The sequence below is a fragment of the Pantherophis guttatus genome, chromosome 14 (assembly GCF_059756535.1).
Source record: "Pantherophis guttatus breed Tessera chromosome 14, ASM5975653v1, whole genome shotgun sequence".
NCBI classification, from domain to species: domain Eukaryota; kingdom Metazoa; phylum Chordata; class Lepidosauria; order Squamata; family Colubridae; genus Pantherophis; species Pantherophis guttatus.
Genome location: NC_142076.1, coordinates 15,551,560 through 15,568,329, shown reverse-complemented (window position 1 = coordinate 15,568,329; position 16,770 = coordinate 15,551,560). Strand labels below are relative to the sequence as shown.

General features: G+C 45.2%; 1 protein-coding gene across 4 annotated transcripts in view; it reads right to left on the bottom strand.

Moving 5' to 3' along the window:
* Window positions 1-16,770, bottom strand: part of IQCK (IQ motif containing K) — a 124,445-nt gene that overhangs the window by 52,271 nt on the left and 55,404 nt on the right. For 3 of the 4 annotated variants that reach the window (XR_004592697.3, XM_034426256.3, XM_034426255.3), the window contains exon 10: window positions 16,132-16,192. Coding sequence is in view for 3 of the 4 variants with exons in the window: in XM_034426256.3 (XP_034282147.2) it covers window positions 16,178-16,192 (15 nt within the window). In the remaining variant the exon portion in view is untranslated. Of the gene's footprint in view, window positions 1-16,069; window positions 16,193-16,770 lie in introns of those variants that run through there. The other variant, XM_087878697.1, reaches the window with a different exon arrangement.

Genomic DNA, 16,770 nt, shown 5'->3' with positions numbered 1-16,770 from the left:
AAAAAGAATAAAGGCAGGATAGAAATAAATAAAAGAACTGAAAATGTGACCTTGACCATTTACTCCGGAATGGCCTTTTTCCCCTCAGATTTTCTCCATCCCTTCTTCATGTTTTAAGCCTCACGTTAAATCCCCACCCAAGATCAAGAGCCAGCTTAACAAACTCCACCAGTTAAATAACAATCGAGCTATTAGCTTTTCTGAGCCTGGATTTTGAGGGCTCAGCCTCTGTGACAAAAGCCATTAACGGGACGGCTTCCCAGGGAAAAGAATAAGGCCTTGGTAAGGCCACACTTGGAATCCTGCATCCAGTTTTGGTCGCCACGATGTAAAAAAGATGCGGAGACTCTAGAAAGAGTGCAGAGAAGAGCAACCAAGATGATTAGGGGACTGGAGACTAAAACATATGAAGAACGATTGCAGGAACTGGGTATGTCTTGTTTAATGAAAAGAAGGAATAGGGGAGACATGATAGCAGTCTTCCAATATCTCAGGGGCTGCCCCAAAGAAGAGGGAGTCAAGCTATTCTCCAAAGCACCTGAGGGCAGGACAAGAAGCAACAGATGGAAACTAATCAAGGAGAGAAGCAACCTAGAACTAAGGAAAAATTTCCTGACAGGGAGAACAATTCATCAGTGGAACAACTTGCCTCCAGAAGTTGTGAATGCTCCAACACTGGAAGTTTTTAAGAAGCTATTGGATAACCGTTTGTCTGAAGTGGTGTAGGGTTTCCTGCCTAAGCAGGGGGCTGGACTAGAAGACCTCCAAGGTCCCTTCCAACTCTGTTATTCTATTCTATTCTATCTTCTGAACGGGACTGAGACTGAACGGAAGTGCCAGAAGCTGGGACGACCAAGGTTAGCGCTCTGCCTTGCCCACAGGGTTGGGGGCTCTTCTTCCCCTCCTCTGCCTTCTCCTCCCCTTTTCCTCTTGTGCTTATAACCTTTGGCCGGAACAACCGTTTTGACTGTAGGTAAGAGCTCTAGACCCGTTTTCGCCGGACACAAGGGAGGAGGGATTAATGTTAAAATAAAGAGAGAGGGTTTTTTTTCTTTTCTTTTTTGGAATCGCCTCCTTTCCTACGTTAAAATAGCTGTCGTTCTCCAGCTCTCCCTTTTTCTTTTTTTAAAGACTACAAAAGACCAGCACAATTTTTCACAGCTGCCTGAAAAAGAGGCAGGGTAGCTTTCAGTCATAATACCGTAATAGCTGCGAGCGAGGCTCTCTAATTCATCCCTGGGGTATGTGTGTGTGTAGGGTGGGAATGCCCCCTCCCCATTCAGCCTCCCCCTGCTATGAATCGGTTGGTTTTGCAAACATACCACCTACTCCTGTACTCCTGGGGCAGCACCGAAGGCCTCAATCCCGAAAATTAATCCGTGTAATTCTAATAAGCGCTGAGTTTAAGCAGACACCCCAGAGATCAGCCACGTGATCCGCTAGCTCTTGTTCTTTGATCTGTCTGGCATGCGCGCACATACCACGCACCCTGCATTTTAATGGGAAATAGCCCCTTCTCATATGCGTCTATTCTATCGCTTCTCCCCCTCCTCCTCCTCCTGGCTTCCAAGAAATGAAAAACAGAGAACAGGAATGCAGGGGCGGGGTGGGGTGGGGCGAGAAAAGAGATCCACTGGATCCCTCCCTGCTAGCCAGCATTCTGTCTTATGCAGGGACACAACGGACGCGTCGAAGAAACCCCGCAAACGCAGGTGGTTCTCGACTTACGACCGGCCGTTTAGCGACTGTTCGATGTTATGACAGCACTGGAAAAAGGCGATTTGCGACTGTTTTTACACACTTAAGACCGTTGCGGCATCCCCTTGACCGTGTCAGTGACAGTAACAGGAACAGAGTTGGAAGGGACCTTGGAGGTCATCTAGTCCAACCCGCTGCTTACGCTGGAGACCTGTACTAGGGATTCGAACCACCGAACTGCCGACCTTTCTGATCGACAAGCTCAGTGTCTTAGCCACTGAGCCACCTAGTCAGGCTATTGAGCCACCTAGTCAGGCTCAGTATCATCAAAATTCAGTCACCGGGCAACTGATTCATATTTATGATGGGGGAATTGATTCATATTTATGACGGTTGCAGTGTCCCAGGATCACGTGATTTCCGCACCCCCCCTTTTGCGACCTTCTGACAAGCCAAGTCAACGGGGTAGCCAGGTTCAATTCACAACCGTGTTGCTAACTTAACAGCTGCAGGGATTCACTTAACAACCGTGTCAAGAAAATGGGGGCAAAACTCACTTAACAACTGTCTCCCTTAGCAAAGAAATGTTGGGCTCAGTTGCGGTTGTAATCCAAGGACTACTGGTAGGAGATCGCAGCAGCTCGTCTTTTCACTATGTCTCCCAGGCACCTGGAATGGAGATTGGCTATAGTTCAAATATATATATATATATATATTTGGTTTATATATATATAAACCCGAATAACCAAAGACCTACATACAAACACCTGCGAAAACCTCAGAAAACAAATAGATATAGATATAGATATATAGATATATAGATATATATTGATATATATTGATACACGTATCAAATACCTAAAGGCTGGTTTTGAAATGGCATCTGCTAGCCATGGGATGGCAGCTGGTAAGAGGCCCAGTCAACGTGGCTAAAGACACAGGCAAAGGGAGCCTTGGTAGTACAGTGGTCTAAGGCACCCTGTTATTAAGGTGGTTATTAAGACCAGCTGCCTGCAATTACTGCAGGTTCAAATCTCGCCAAGGCTCAAGGTTGACTCAGCCTTCCATCCTTTCTAAGGTAGGTAAATTGAGGACCCAGTTGTGGGGGCAATAAGCTGACTTTGTATAAATATACAAAAGGATGAAGGCTATTGCTGAGCACATTGTAAGCCGCCCTGAGTCTCCGGAGAAGGGTGGCATATAAATCAAATTAAAAAAAAAAAAAACACACATCTTCAGAGGTTTGGGTTGGAGAAGAACTCTATGAATGACCCAAGGGGCTCAAGAAGGACAAATTTTGGGAGTCGCCTGGGTTTGTTTTCTGAGGCCGTCTGCTGCCAGCAATCAAAGGAAGCCATGCAGTTGAGCCCTGTTTAAAAACAGACCGTGGTAATTGCAATTCATTGCAAAGGCAGCTGGTGCCCAGCCTCCGCTCGACCTACGTGACTGTGGTCCTATCGCTCTTGCCACGACCGATGTCTGTTCCTCCTTAAACTGGGGCATTAAAAAGCCATCCATTTCTTCCTCAATGGGCTGTCACTGATTAGGAATTTAATTACCACCGTACACAAGGAGAGCTTTTAATTTCTCCTGCGTTATGGAAACCCGACCGAAGGCTGTGCGGCAGATCTTCGTGTGCACACGGGATTCGTGGTGATGTGGTTACATCTTTGCTGGGAAAACTGCACAGGCCGGTCATGAGTGGGCTTTGGTGGCAGAGGCAAAAGCTGGTGGCTTTCCTGATGAGGCAGAACTACAGTTCCCAGCAGCCTCAAGAAACAAGGGCCACAGTGAAGGATGCTGGGAGCCGAGGGGTCCTTGGTAATCTCTGAGCTTGCTTGCTTTCTTGCAGACAGTTCACTACCCAAACTCAGTAACATCATCTAGAAAGAGTGCAGAGAAGATCAACAAAGAGGATTTTAGGGGACTGGAGGCTAAAACATATGAAGAACGGTTGCAGGAACTGGGTATGTCTAGTTTAAAGAAAAGAAGGACCAGGGGAGACATGATAGCAGTCTTTCAATATCTCAGGGGCTGCCCCAAAGAAGAGGGAGTCAAGCTATTCTCCAAAGCACCTGAGGGCAGGACAAGAAGCAATGGGTGGAAACTAATGGCTTAGGACCTGGTTACTTACGGGACCGCCTACTACCATCAACAGCCTCCCACCGACCAGTACGCTCCCACAGAGAGGGGCTCCTCCAGGTGCCGTCGGCCAAACAATGTCAGCTGTCGGCCCCTAGGGGGAGAGCCTTCTCTGTGGGGGCACCGACGATCTGGAATGAGCTCCCCCCAGAGATACAGAGGATTCCGGATCTGCGCACCTTCCGCCGCGAGTTGAAGACGCTTTTATTTCATCAAGCTGGCCTCGCCTAAATCTTCTCCCTTTTAAGTGTAAATTTTAAATTTTTAATGTATTTTAAAATATGGGTATCTTAAATTATGGGTACAAATTCAGCCAAATTTATTTAATTCATTTTATTCGATTTTAAATTTTGTATATCTATGTGTTTTATTTCATGGCTGTGCACCGCCCTGAGTCCTTCGGGAGTAGGGCGGTATAGAAATTCAATAAAATAAAATAAATAAATAAAATAATCAAGGAGAGAAGCAACTTAGAACTAAGGAGAAATTTACCTTTACCTTATGATAGATAGATAGATAGATAGATAGATAGATAGATAGATAGAGAGAGAGAGAGACAGACAGACAGACAGACAGACAGACAGACAGACAGACAGAGACAGAGACACACACAGAGAGAGATTAGTATTGTGGGGTTTTGATCTTTGGATTTAGCCCTGGAAAACTGAGAAAAAGCAGAGGGGCTAAGTTTGGAACAGTGAGGGGGATAGGGAGCCACCAAGGATTTGCTTTAAGAGGCTATTCTAAGGAGAAGCAAAGCAAGCATTGATTATTAACTCATGCCTCTGTTTATTTGATACAAGATTTTCCTTGCCTTTGAAATGACAATAGACCTCACAACACTGTCTTTCTGTGCTTCAGGAATCCACGTGCTGGGGATTTGGCGAGAGAGAGAGAGGGAGAGAGAGAGAGAGGGGGTTGATTTGGCTAATGAGTGGGTTTTGAAAAGGCCCTAGAGAGAGGTGATCTTATTGCCATTCTATTGTTAGAATTTGGATTGCTTGCTTTAATCTGCCTGTCCATCCAAGCTGAGATGGCCCTCTGACAGCGGCCATCTGAATTTACCATAATTTGATCCAAGAGTCCCTCAAAAAAAGGATGACCTTATTAGCATTTCAAAAGATCTGGGCTTTGAATAATTGATTGTATTTCTTTTCAAGCACTTCCTCGTTAATTCATTACAGAAAAGACAGATGTCTTATGTAAGGCCCTTCTCTGTTTGGCTTGTAGATCAAGATTAACAGAATATAAGCGTTAACACTTGAGAACACAGATCGTGGTTCTTTCCATGATCAGGTGCCCTCCAGACTATGTCAAGATTACAATTCCCAGAATGTTCCCACTCCTTGCTTAAAAACTGGAGCTAAATTGGCTTTTTTCCCCCTAGCTAGCCCTATAAAAACAGAAGCTAATTCTAAGCAATTAGCAAACCAGACGCTTTTAGGTGCTTTAAAACTCTTCACAGAAGATATTTGAATTAATTTTATTCTCGTTTTGTTCCTCTCTGGATCACTTTTCCCACACAAGAAGATCACTATTGCAACATTTTTCGTAATGGCTGTAATAGGCCTTACAGAGCTCACGTATCATTCATTTTGAGAAGGAAGGAAGGAAGGAAGGAAGGAAGGAAGGAAGGAAGGAAGGAAGGAAGGAGGGAGGGAGGGAGGGAGGGAGGGAGGGAGGGGAGGGAGGGAGGGAGGGAGGGAGGGAGGGAGGAAGGAAGGAAGGAAGGAAGGAAGAAAGAAAGAAAGAAAGAAAGAAAGAAAGAAAGAAAGAAAGAAAGAAAGAAAGAAAGAAAGAAAGAAAGAAAGAAAGAAACCATCAGGTCAAACGGGGACAATGAAATAATGGAAGAGGTATGTATGGAAGGCTGCTTGTTGCACAAGCAGAGGTAGATACTCTTAATCATCTGGAAATTGGCTGAATGGTGTAAAAGAGGGAGAATATCTGAATGTCCTTCAGGCTCCTCTCATTAAATTCAAAGTCAAGGGAAGGAAATTATATATTAGATCAATGGAAAGCAGCCCCGGGAATGATGCATTGATTGGCTGCATCTTGGTTAGGCAAGGAGGTGAAATGACACCAAATGAGAACACTAACCCTCCACTAATTAGATGCTGCCCTAAGTCAGCTGCAACCATTCACTGTATCTTCATCTCCCCTTTAAACATCTAAAATAGTTTAATCTAAAAGATTAAATCTTTAATCAGAATTTCCGTGAAAGGAGTCAGAGCAGAGACTGGGTTGGCCCAACACACTGAAGACAATAACCTTGGATGACTGAATAAACCACTGTCGGCTAGGGTCACTCAAACAATTGCTTAACGCATTGTAAGCCGCCCTGAGTCTCCGGAGAAGAGCGGCATATAAATTAAAAGAAAAAAAAAAACACAGTAAGGTAGAAACTCTGATATACACAGGCCACAATGGCCAGATATACATTAGCCACAAGTACATGTGTCTCTTTGGTTTACTCTGTTATAAGACCAGTCAGGGTTCACTGATGTCCTAAACCTGTTGAACTTCCCAATAGAGGAATGTTAGATGCCAGACGAATGTGAAGGCGATAAGGCATTGTCCATGTTTCTGGAACTCTCCGTGGTGCTGAATCCAGAACTCTCCACGGTGCTGAATCCAGAACTCTCCACGGTGCTGAATCCAGAATTTTCCACGGTGGTGAATCAGAACTCTCCACGGTGCTGAATCCAGAACTATCCATGGTGCTGAATCCAGAACTATCCACGGTGCTGAATCCAGAACTATCCACGATTGTGAATCAGAACTCTCCACGGTGCTGAATCAGAACTCTCCATGGTGCTGAATCCAGAACTATCCACGGTGCTGAAACTGGAGCTCTTGGTGGTCTGGCTCTTTTAATAAGACTCAACTGGAAAGGGATACTTTTTGTATTCCTTCCTGAAGCCAATGGCCTCTTTGGATGAGTGAAGCCAGCCCTTAACGTTCTTCCCTGGTTCAAATGGTCATTCATGGGACTATGGCCCACAAATCCAGCAATGGAAGAGCCACCTTTGCTGGATGATGTTGGCCATTGAAAGGAATGGAACATGAGGTGATGGGAAAGACAGTGCTTCTGTGAGAAAGACGGGCAGTTTTTAAAATTTTACAAACAAATAATAAATCTCTTACTCTTCCTAAAGTTATAAATGTGATCAGCACATCCCACAGTATTTATCCCTAGGTTGAATAAATATTTGATTGGCTCTGCCTTGAATTTCCAACTACTCCCACTGACCCCAAATTCGGTTATTATAGAGCAAGCAATATTTTTCTCTCTCTCCTGCCAATGAATCATAGCTAATTTTCTGTGAGACGCTTCTCCCAAATGCACTTTTAAAAAACCAAAAACAAAATTGTATTCCCCCCCCAAGCTAAAATGCCCCTTATTGGTTTGGCTGTCCTCCTTCAACATCAATCTCCATGTTGCAAAAGGCAACCCAGCCATGGTATCTTGGGTTAATTGCTTGCCTGTGTCCTTGGCAGAGTTGATCCCTTTAAAGAGATTGCAAATACTCATCTAGCAGCAAGAGTCAATTAACTGCATTTATTGGTTTCATCTGTCTCCCAGGCTGGGGGCGGGGGGTGGGGGGCGGAGGTTGTTGCCAGTGCTGGTGGCTGCTGTCAAAACAGCTCCAGCTGTTTTAATAAAGCTTCAACTTTCTATCTAAAGGTTATTTCCCTGCCTTTCCTTCTCCTTCCCCCCCCCCACTTCTTCCAACCCATAATAATCTGGACTCAGACATTTGAGAGGCTTGCTTGCACAGCTCCCTTCCCCGGCCACTTGACTCTGCGATGCGATCTCCATCTTTGCCATGTGAATTCAATATGTTTGACCTGCTTGCTGGGTTAACCCATTAGCCGGCTTTTCCCACGCACTGAATTATCAACTAACCACATGATGGTTTGCACGACGCACCAAGCCATTAAAAAGACCAACTCAGATTGATTGTTAGGCAAAAGAATCGGGGCCACACAGTGTTGCAATTCAGAAGGTTTATTTCTTAAGCCTATGCACAAGAATCTAGTCAATTAAATGCAGTGCTAAATTGGCACCGGACTGAATTCAAGAGGGATTGGACTTAAACCATTCATGGCAATGTAAGGATTCTAGACTGATGACATACTTAACTCCACCCCCAGCTCTCTTTGTTCTTCTCCTACATCAGGGCTGTCAAACTCCCGGCCTGCAGGCCAGATGCACCAAGTGCATGCCCAGTTTAGCAAAGGGGGAAAAAACTCCCGATACATCACGTGATGTCACTGTGATGATGTAAATTTGACACTCCTGTCCTACATCAACACCATATTTAGTATGTCATGTAGAGACACCATTAGGTGTGCGGATGATCTAATTAAACATGTTATAGGGATGCCTGTAAAAACTTGCTTATTTAAAATAACCTGGTTTTTTTTTTTCCCCCTAAATTCCAATTCACCTTCTGCGTTAGAAAACACTGTTCTCAAATTGTCTTTAGGTTTTCTTGGAAAAGGTCAGACTTGATTGATGGGGGCTCAACTGCAACTAACATTTCGTTTGGCTTCTTTTAGGATGGTGCAGTGTAGAGAGTTCTCTCTATTCTCTGTCCCTCCTCCATTTTTCTGTTCTCTTTCCAAATAATTAGCCAATATGGCTAGTTAGCATCTTCGTTCCTTGTTGGTGAATGGAAGGAGAGAGAATGCAATGGAAGAGCTTCCCCCTTGGTTTTTGAGGTAGGGGGGTATGTATTTTTGCTAAGGAGTAGTTATGCTTAACACAGCTATGAAGCTTCCTCTTGCTGATAATCCTTCCTTTAAAAAGTTAAAGGTTCTCCTCACACATATGTGCTAGTCATTCCTGAATCTCCGTTTCAAAGCCGAAGAGCCAGCGCTGTCCGAAGATGCCTCCGTGGTCATGTGGCTGGCATGACTCAACGCCAAAGGCGCACGGAACGCTGTTACCTTCCCAGCAAAGGTGGTCTCTATTTTTCTACTTGCATTTTTTACCTGCTTTCGAACTGCTAGGTTGACAGAAGCTGGGACAAGTCACAGGAGCTCACCCCGTTAGGCAGCACTAGGGATTCGAACCGCTGAACTGCCGACCTTTCAATCGACAAGCTCATTGTCTTAGCCACTGAGCCACCACGTCCCTCTTTACATATAACTAATTTCATTTAGGCAATGGAAGAATGAGAAACCAAAGCCTGAAATCATGGCAGACATTGGCCTTCCGTTATGCCTTTCTCAGCTACGCAATAATCAAATGTACCTCAAAACAAAACCTTGGAAAATAAAGAATTTTTATTCTCCAAAGTGACAGCCCCTGATCTTTTGGGCACCGGGGACCAGTTCTGTGGACAGAGGTTTTTCTGTGGACCGGAAGGGGTGTGGTTTCATGTGCTGCCTGCATCCCATGGATGGGGCTTTGCTTGTTTGTGTAGCCCGGTTGCCAGCATGCCACGGATTGGTGGAGACCCCCTGCTCCAAAGTATTAGGAACCAATGAGCCATTGCGATTATGCAATGAACAAGATTATGCAATGAACAAGAAAGAAAAGCATTTACAAGACTTCATTATAAACATCCAATGAGTATTGGCATAGCTTTCTAAAGCTGTGATGGCATACCTATGGCACGCGTGGTGGAAGTGGCACGCAGAGCCATCTCTCTGGGCATGCCAGTCATCGCCCGTTGCTCTCCTGGGTTCTGGTGCACTCATGCGCACCGACCAGCTGGTCTTTGCAGACGCAGGAGTGACCGAAACCGGAAGATCAGGTGACTGGCGCACATGCTCATGCCAGAAACCGGAAGCTCAGTTTCTCAGTGTGTGCATGCACACTGGGGAACTACTCTCCCAGTTTCTGGTGCTCCCGTGTGTGCACAGCAGGGAGCTGCTCTTCCGGTTTCCGGTGCTCCCCCATGTGTGCACGCATTCCTGTTTCAGCACTCGGTGCCGAAAAAGGTTTACCGACACTGTTCTAAAGGGTCATTTAGAACTAAACCCCCCCCCCCATGGATAATGAACATGCTTTGTCACAAACCGTTTCAGAATCATAGAACATGCACGCTCTTCCAGCTCACGGAGCAGAGGGAGTTTTCTTAAGGTCGACATGCTCAAATGTACATTTTACTGAAGATTGGAATAGTTGCCAACCGGGCTTTTGTAACCTTTCAAACGGGGCATGAGCTCTGTTAAACGCAAGTGAACGTTGAACAATGTCAACCTAGCTAAGGTTGCAAAGCTTGCTTGCTTGCTTATTGATCAATTGTGAGTCAGTTTCTTGTTACGGTTAAGGACCCCGAGCTAGAAAGACTTGTGAGTTTGTAGTCCTGCCTTTAGGCATTCAAAGCAAGCTGGGTCAGCTTGGGCCAGTCACTTTCTCTGGGCCTTAGGAAGGAAGGAACGGCCAGCCGACCGCTTCTTTTAAAAAAAAAAACACCCTTACCAAGAAATCTTCAGGCACATGTTCAGGCGGTCTCAAAGAATCAGATACTATTGAATGGGATAGATGACAGAAAGATGGATGATAGATAGAAGGAATATGGATAGATAATATAGATATTGGTAGATATATTGGTATATGGGACGTGGTGGATACCAAGACTGCAACTTGAATTCACCAAGGATTTACATTTTGGAACTCCAAACTCAAAGATAATGTACCCTGTTTCCCTGAAAATAAGACCCAACCGGAAAATAAGTCCTAGCATGATTTTTCAGGATGCTCGTAATATAAGCCCCAGTTAAGATCATCAGCCAGACGGACGCATTTAGTACTGTGTTTTCCCAAAAGTAAGACCTAACCAAAAAATAAACCCTAATGCATCTTTTGGAGCAAAAATTAATATAGGACGCGGTCTTATTTTCAGGGAAACATAGTAGTTGGGTTCACGCAACATCCTTAGCCCTAACTCTAGTTGACAATCTAATAATATGCAAGGCCATTCATAAACCAGATGGTGGCTTAACATGAATAGTTTCACACAAACCTCTCAACACGCAGGATTGCAAGCACCCCGTTTCCATTTCTGTCCCAGTCTCCTGGGAAGCGCAAAACCAACTTCAGATATTGTATCACTTCTTCAACCTGACAAACTCACATCTCTTTTGCCCGTGTATCTTCCACTCCAGAAGTAGAGAAGCTGAACGCTGACATTTCACCAATGTTTTTACAGACCTGCTAGTGACTTAATAAAACCATTTTTGGGGCTCTCTTGGAAACTGCATCAAGGATATTGGATAAGCAGCAGGAGAAAAGTTCCTTTTTGTCTTCTTGGCCTTGAAGTCCCCATTAACTCACTTTTCTCGTCTGTGAAAACATTGGCATCTGTAACCTCCTCAAGAGGTGATTTAACCCAGCAATTAGTAAATCAAATGCCTTTCTTGTTTAGTCTGATCAATGCACAGTGTGCTCAGCTGCAGTCTATGCACCACTGCCAAAAACGTTTGTTCGGTTGCCTAAGATTGTTGGCACAATCTTACTTTTTAGGGATTAGGAAATGGGAAACAGGAGATGAGACCTTGTTGGTGGCAGCTCGAAGGCAGAAGTGGGGAGCTATGACCCCTTTATGACTTGTGGACTTCAACTCCCAGTTCAGCTCTTGTACCTTTAGACCGGGGGTCTCCAAACTTGGCAACTTTAAGACTTGTGGACTTCAAGTCCCAGCAAAGCTGGCTGAGGAATTCTGGGAGTTAAAGTCCACAAGTCTTAAAGTTGCCAAGTTTGGAGACCCCTGCTTTAGACCAAGGCTATCCGTCCACCCATGGCCACTTTAAGGCTTGCCCAACCATGACCACTTTAAGATTTGTGGACTTCAACTCCCATAATTCCCCAGTCAGCATGGTTGGCTGGAGAATTCTAGGAATTGAAGTCCACAAGTCTTAAAATTGCCATGGTTGGGCAAACAACCCTAGATGATCTCCAAACTGCCTTCCAACCCCTGCACGCTATGATTATTTGAAGACTATAATAAATATTTTGAGCTAATAATGGAGGAGGTTACATTCCCCATGTTGGCTGGGGAATTCTGGGAGTTTGAAGTCCACAAATCTTAAACGTCGCCAAGGTTGGATACCTCTGATTTGACGCAGAGCACCAAGCACGGGTGCGTCTTTTACAGAGGCAGAAAACTTGCAGGATACTAAATAAATAAATAAATAAATCTGAAAGGCAATCTTGGCCCAAGATCAGTCGCTCAACTGCTACGTGCAACGGCTGTGTTCTTCTAACTCAGGGCTCCGTCCGTAGCAGCAGTTGGGCTGAGGTTTTGAAAAGATGCTTCAGAGTTCTTCAGCATTTGGAGGAGAGAGAGGAAAAACTCTCAGAACCAAAGCTTCTCCGTGTGGCTATCAGGAAAGGTCCCTGAAACCTGCACGCAGACACCAGGACTTCCAAGCAAAGGAGAAAATTCAAGCTTCAACGTTGCCGCTTTAATCCTATTAGCAAAGAAGCTGATGACAGCTGGCTTAAATCCAGGAGTTGGCAAAGTGGATTTTAGGTATCAGGGTAAGTTTCCCTTTCAGAAGGACGAAGTCTGGCTTTGCTTTCATAATTTTCAATTCTCTCTCTCTCTCTTTTCCTGCTCCCACTTCCTAAAAAATCACTCACGTCCCAGTCGCTAATGCCCAAATGTTTTGTCCAACAGCCCCATCTAGCGGCTTCTACACAAAATTGCGGCCGGAGCAGAATTCTGAATTTGCAGCAGCTCGTGATGCATTTCACCGCACTAATGCGGTGAAATCGTTTGCACGAATGCAGTCCGTTGCATTCCTGAGCAAGCCAAAAGCAACTGAATTGCAGTGGTTGCTTGCAATTTGAGTGCTGGAAGAAGCAAGTATAAGTTCTCCCCACCCCCTTTGGCCTAAATATTGTTTCATACAAATGCAAAACAAAGATCTCCTTAAAATAACAGAGTTGGAAGGGACCTTGGAGGTCTTCTAGTCCAACCCCTTGCTTAAGCAGGAAACCCTACAACCACTTCAGTCAAATGGTCATCCAACATCTTCTTAAAAACTTCCAGTGTTGGAGCATTCACAACTTCTGGAGGCAAGTTGTTCCACTGATTCATTGTTCTCACTGTCAGGAAATTTCTCTTTAGTTCTAAGTTGCTTCTCTCCTTTATTAGTTTCCACCCATTGCTTCTTGTCCTGCCCTCAGGTGCTTTGGAGAATAGCTTGACTCCCTCTTCTTTGGGGCAGCCCCTGAGATATTGGAAGATTGCTATCATGTCTCCTCTAGTCCTTCTTTTCATTAAAGTAGACATACCCAGTTCCTGCAACCGTTCTTCATATGTTTTAGCCTCCAGTCCCCTAATCCTCTTTGTTGCTCTTCTCTGCACCCTTTCTAGAGTCTCCACATCTTTTTTGTAGATGTTTTGTAGAGGAAAGATTTCTGCAGCCTAAACTATGAAGCCTACTGAGGCAACAGTAAAATTAAAGCAATCACAACAGTACATTTGATTTCAATTAGACACGGCCTCGAAGGAAGAATTACTCAGAGGAGGATCAATTAAGCCAAGAAGCCTTTTAATGTTTTGAAAAGCTAGCAAGCTTCCTTTCTCTCTCTCTCTCTCTTTCTCTCTCTCCTATTCATTTGTTTTCACCGGGGATAAATGATTCCTGGCAGTCTTCTTCTGGATTTATAAAGTCTCAGAGTCCGTAGTAAATTAAGGACATTTCACCAGGGGTGAAATCCAACAGGTTCTAACAGGTTCAGGAGAACTGATAGTGGAAATTTTGAGTAGTTTGGAGAACCGGCAAATACCACCTCTGGCTGTGCCCCAAAGTAGGGTGGGAATGGGGATTTTGCAATATCCTTCCCCCAGGAATGGGGAGGGAATGGGGATTTTGCAATATCCTTCCCCTGGAGTGGGCAGGGAAGGGGGATTTTGCAGTATCCTTCCCATGGAGTGGGCAGGGAAGGGGGATTTTGCAGTATCCTTCCCATGGAGTGGGGAGGGAATGGAGATTTTGCAATATCCTTTCCCCGGGAGTGGGGAGGGAATGGGGATTTTGCAGTATCCTTCCCATGGGAATGGGGATTTTGCAATATCCTTCCCCTAGGAGTGGGGAGGGAATGGGGGAATAGCTCCCTTCGGAGTGTAAGATGCACCCAAATTTTCAGCCTTTTTTAGGGGGGAAACAGTGCGTCTTATACTCTGAAAAATACGGTAGTTCTCTGGCAGCATTCCAAGGGAGATAAGGTGGGTGTTTGTAAACACTCCCCTGAAAGCCTGTTTGAGAAGACTTTCCGACTGTGCATCACAATAATTCACAGCAGTATGAATGAAAGAGGTTTGCCGGGACTAAGATTGGGCTGTTTACTTTCTAAGGAAGCCTAGGTCAGAACATTCCTCCTCCTCCTCCTCCTCCTCCTCCTCCTCCTCCTCCTCCTCCTCCTCCTCCTCCTCCTCCTCCTCCTCCTCTTTTACCACTTCAAGTGTTGAGGCAGATCAACATTTCTGGTTCTTGCTCTTTGGGCAGCCTCAACCATTTCTGTCTTGATAGCATTATGATTTTTTTTAAAAAAACCAAACTTCCCTTTGCCTTTACTTAATCCTCACCCCCATCCAGGGTCGCCTTTCTCTCAAAAGCGGTTATTTTATGCATAGGGCTGTGCCCAGAAAATCCTTATGGTAAGTGCCTGTGTCCTCTCAAGGACGCTATCAAAACGCAGGCTTGCCTTCGCACGCTGTCAGCCACAATTCTAGGCACACGACTGCACCCACGACACCACTCTCGGCTGCTCCGTTCAATGTCAAAGCAGGACAAGACAACGTTGGAATTAGCTGGGATGGGAAGAAACGGAGGAGACTGACAGCACCGCTAGAAGGAGGTTGTAACCTGGAATTCTTCAGCACCCACCAAAGAACAGATCGGCCCCTTTTCTGCTCCGATTGTGCATCGATGCACCCAGCGTTTGGAGAGATTTTCATTTGGAGTTTTGCCTTCAGTAATAAGTGGCTTCAGCCTGGCAGAGACCAATTCTTTTCCAACAGTACCCTTAACCGCCTCTCTAAGGGTCAAACCAGGGGTGCTATTCAGCAGGTTCTGACAGGTTCTGCAGAACTGGTAGTGGAAATTTTGAGTAGTTCGGAGAACCGGCAAATGCCACCTCTGGCTGGCCCCAGAGTGGGGAGAGAATGGGGATTTTGCAGTATCCTTCCCCCAGGAGTGGGGAGGGAATGGGGATTCTGCAGTATTCTTCCCCTGCCACGCCCACCAAGCCACGCCCACCAAGCCACATCACGCCTACCAAGCCCCGCCCACAGAACCGGTAGTAAAAAATATTGAATTTCACCATTGGGTCAAACCCAGCTGTGTCTCTCAGCCCCAGCCCTTTAAGCTACTAAACCAGAGTCCTTGGCCTGATCTGCACCCACATCCTGAAGTTGAACCTTGAAGATTTCCCCTTGACCCCCACAACATCGGACAGTGACACTGACCACCCCCTAGACTCTAACCATTGACCCAAAGGAGCTGCTTTTCACCTGGGCTTTAGCCCTTTGTCACAGGGGACCTGACAGTTCATTTATTTACTTATTTATGAAATGTATTTGCCACCCATCTTGCACCCAACGAGACATTTGACCTGGAGTCTTGGCCTCGGTCCGAGTCTTGGACCAGGTGTCTTGACCTATTGACCCAGGATCATGACCTTTGTACCTGTGCCCTTGACCCTTTGACCCCCCAAGTCAGACCTCTTGCTTGTATTCTCACTTCAGCCGAGCCACGAACATAGCTGGGGATATATACGCTTGCTTTATCGAGAAGAAGAAGGTTCAAGGTAACAGGATTAGGCCTAAGTCTGCCTTGTATAACTCCGGAATTTTCCATAACGAAGAATTAGTGAAGCTCTGAGACCTGGGTCAAATTGTTGGGCTCTTCTGGACCAACAAGCACCGGAGCATTGTGTCATGACACAATGGATGCAACTTTTATCATCTTGTGATAAACCTCAGACATCACACGCCCAATACTTTCTGCATGAAGATGTCATGACACGCATCTCAGAGTTTTGACAGATTGTCCAAGACACCAGACTTGTTATCATTTGGGTTTCTTCCCCCCTCCCAATTCCCAATAGAAGCAATGATGTTACTGTCAAATTCTACAGCGGAGGAAACGAAATTGGCACGTTTTCGCCGCATTCACCCACAGCTAGAATTCACTCTCACCCACTCTGAAAGGGGGAAAAAAAAAAGAAGAAGCAAGAAGCACTCTTTAAACTGGCGTGTTTTTTTTTTTTTCTTTTACAAGCTGAAAGGCTGGGATTGTTTTAAAATTTTATCTGCTTACCTTTCCAAGTGTTTCTACGATGACACTGTGATTCTGTTAGAAGTGATCACTCTGAGGCACCCTGCAGATTGAAAATGAGATTGAAATTATACAAAAGCCTTTCTTTCTTTTCTTTCTTTCTTTCTTTCTTTTCTTCCTCTTTCTCTCTTCTTCTCCTTCCTTCCTTCCTTCTTTCTTTGTTTCTCGTTCCTCCCCTCTCCCTCTTCCTTCCTTCCTTCTCTTTCTTTCTTCCTTTCCTTTCTCTCTTTCTCCTTCCTTCTCTCCCTTTTTTCCTTCCCTTCCTCCCTCCCTCCCTCCCTGATTTCCTTTCCTTCCTTCCTTCTCGCTCCCTCTTCTTTCCTTCCTTCCCTCTCCCTCTTCCTTCCTTCTTGTTTTTCTTTCTCTCTTTCTCCTTCCTTCCTTCCTTCTCTTCCTTCCTTCCTTTCCTTTCTCTCTTTCTCCTTCCTTCCTTCTTTCTCTCTCTACCTCTTCCTTCCTTCCCTCCCTCCCTCCTTTCCTTTCCTTTCCCTTCCTTCCTTCCTTCGCAAACATCACTTCCTCTTCTAATATGTGTAACACTGCCCATTGCTAAAACAGACACCTCTTTTCTTCTTCCTTAAAAGCTGAGCTTCTTATGCAAATTGAATCACAGTCTGAGAT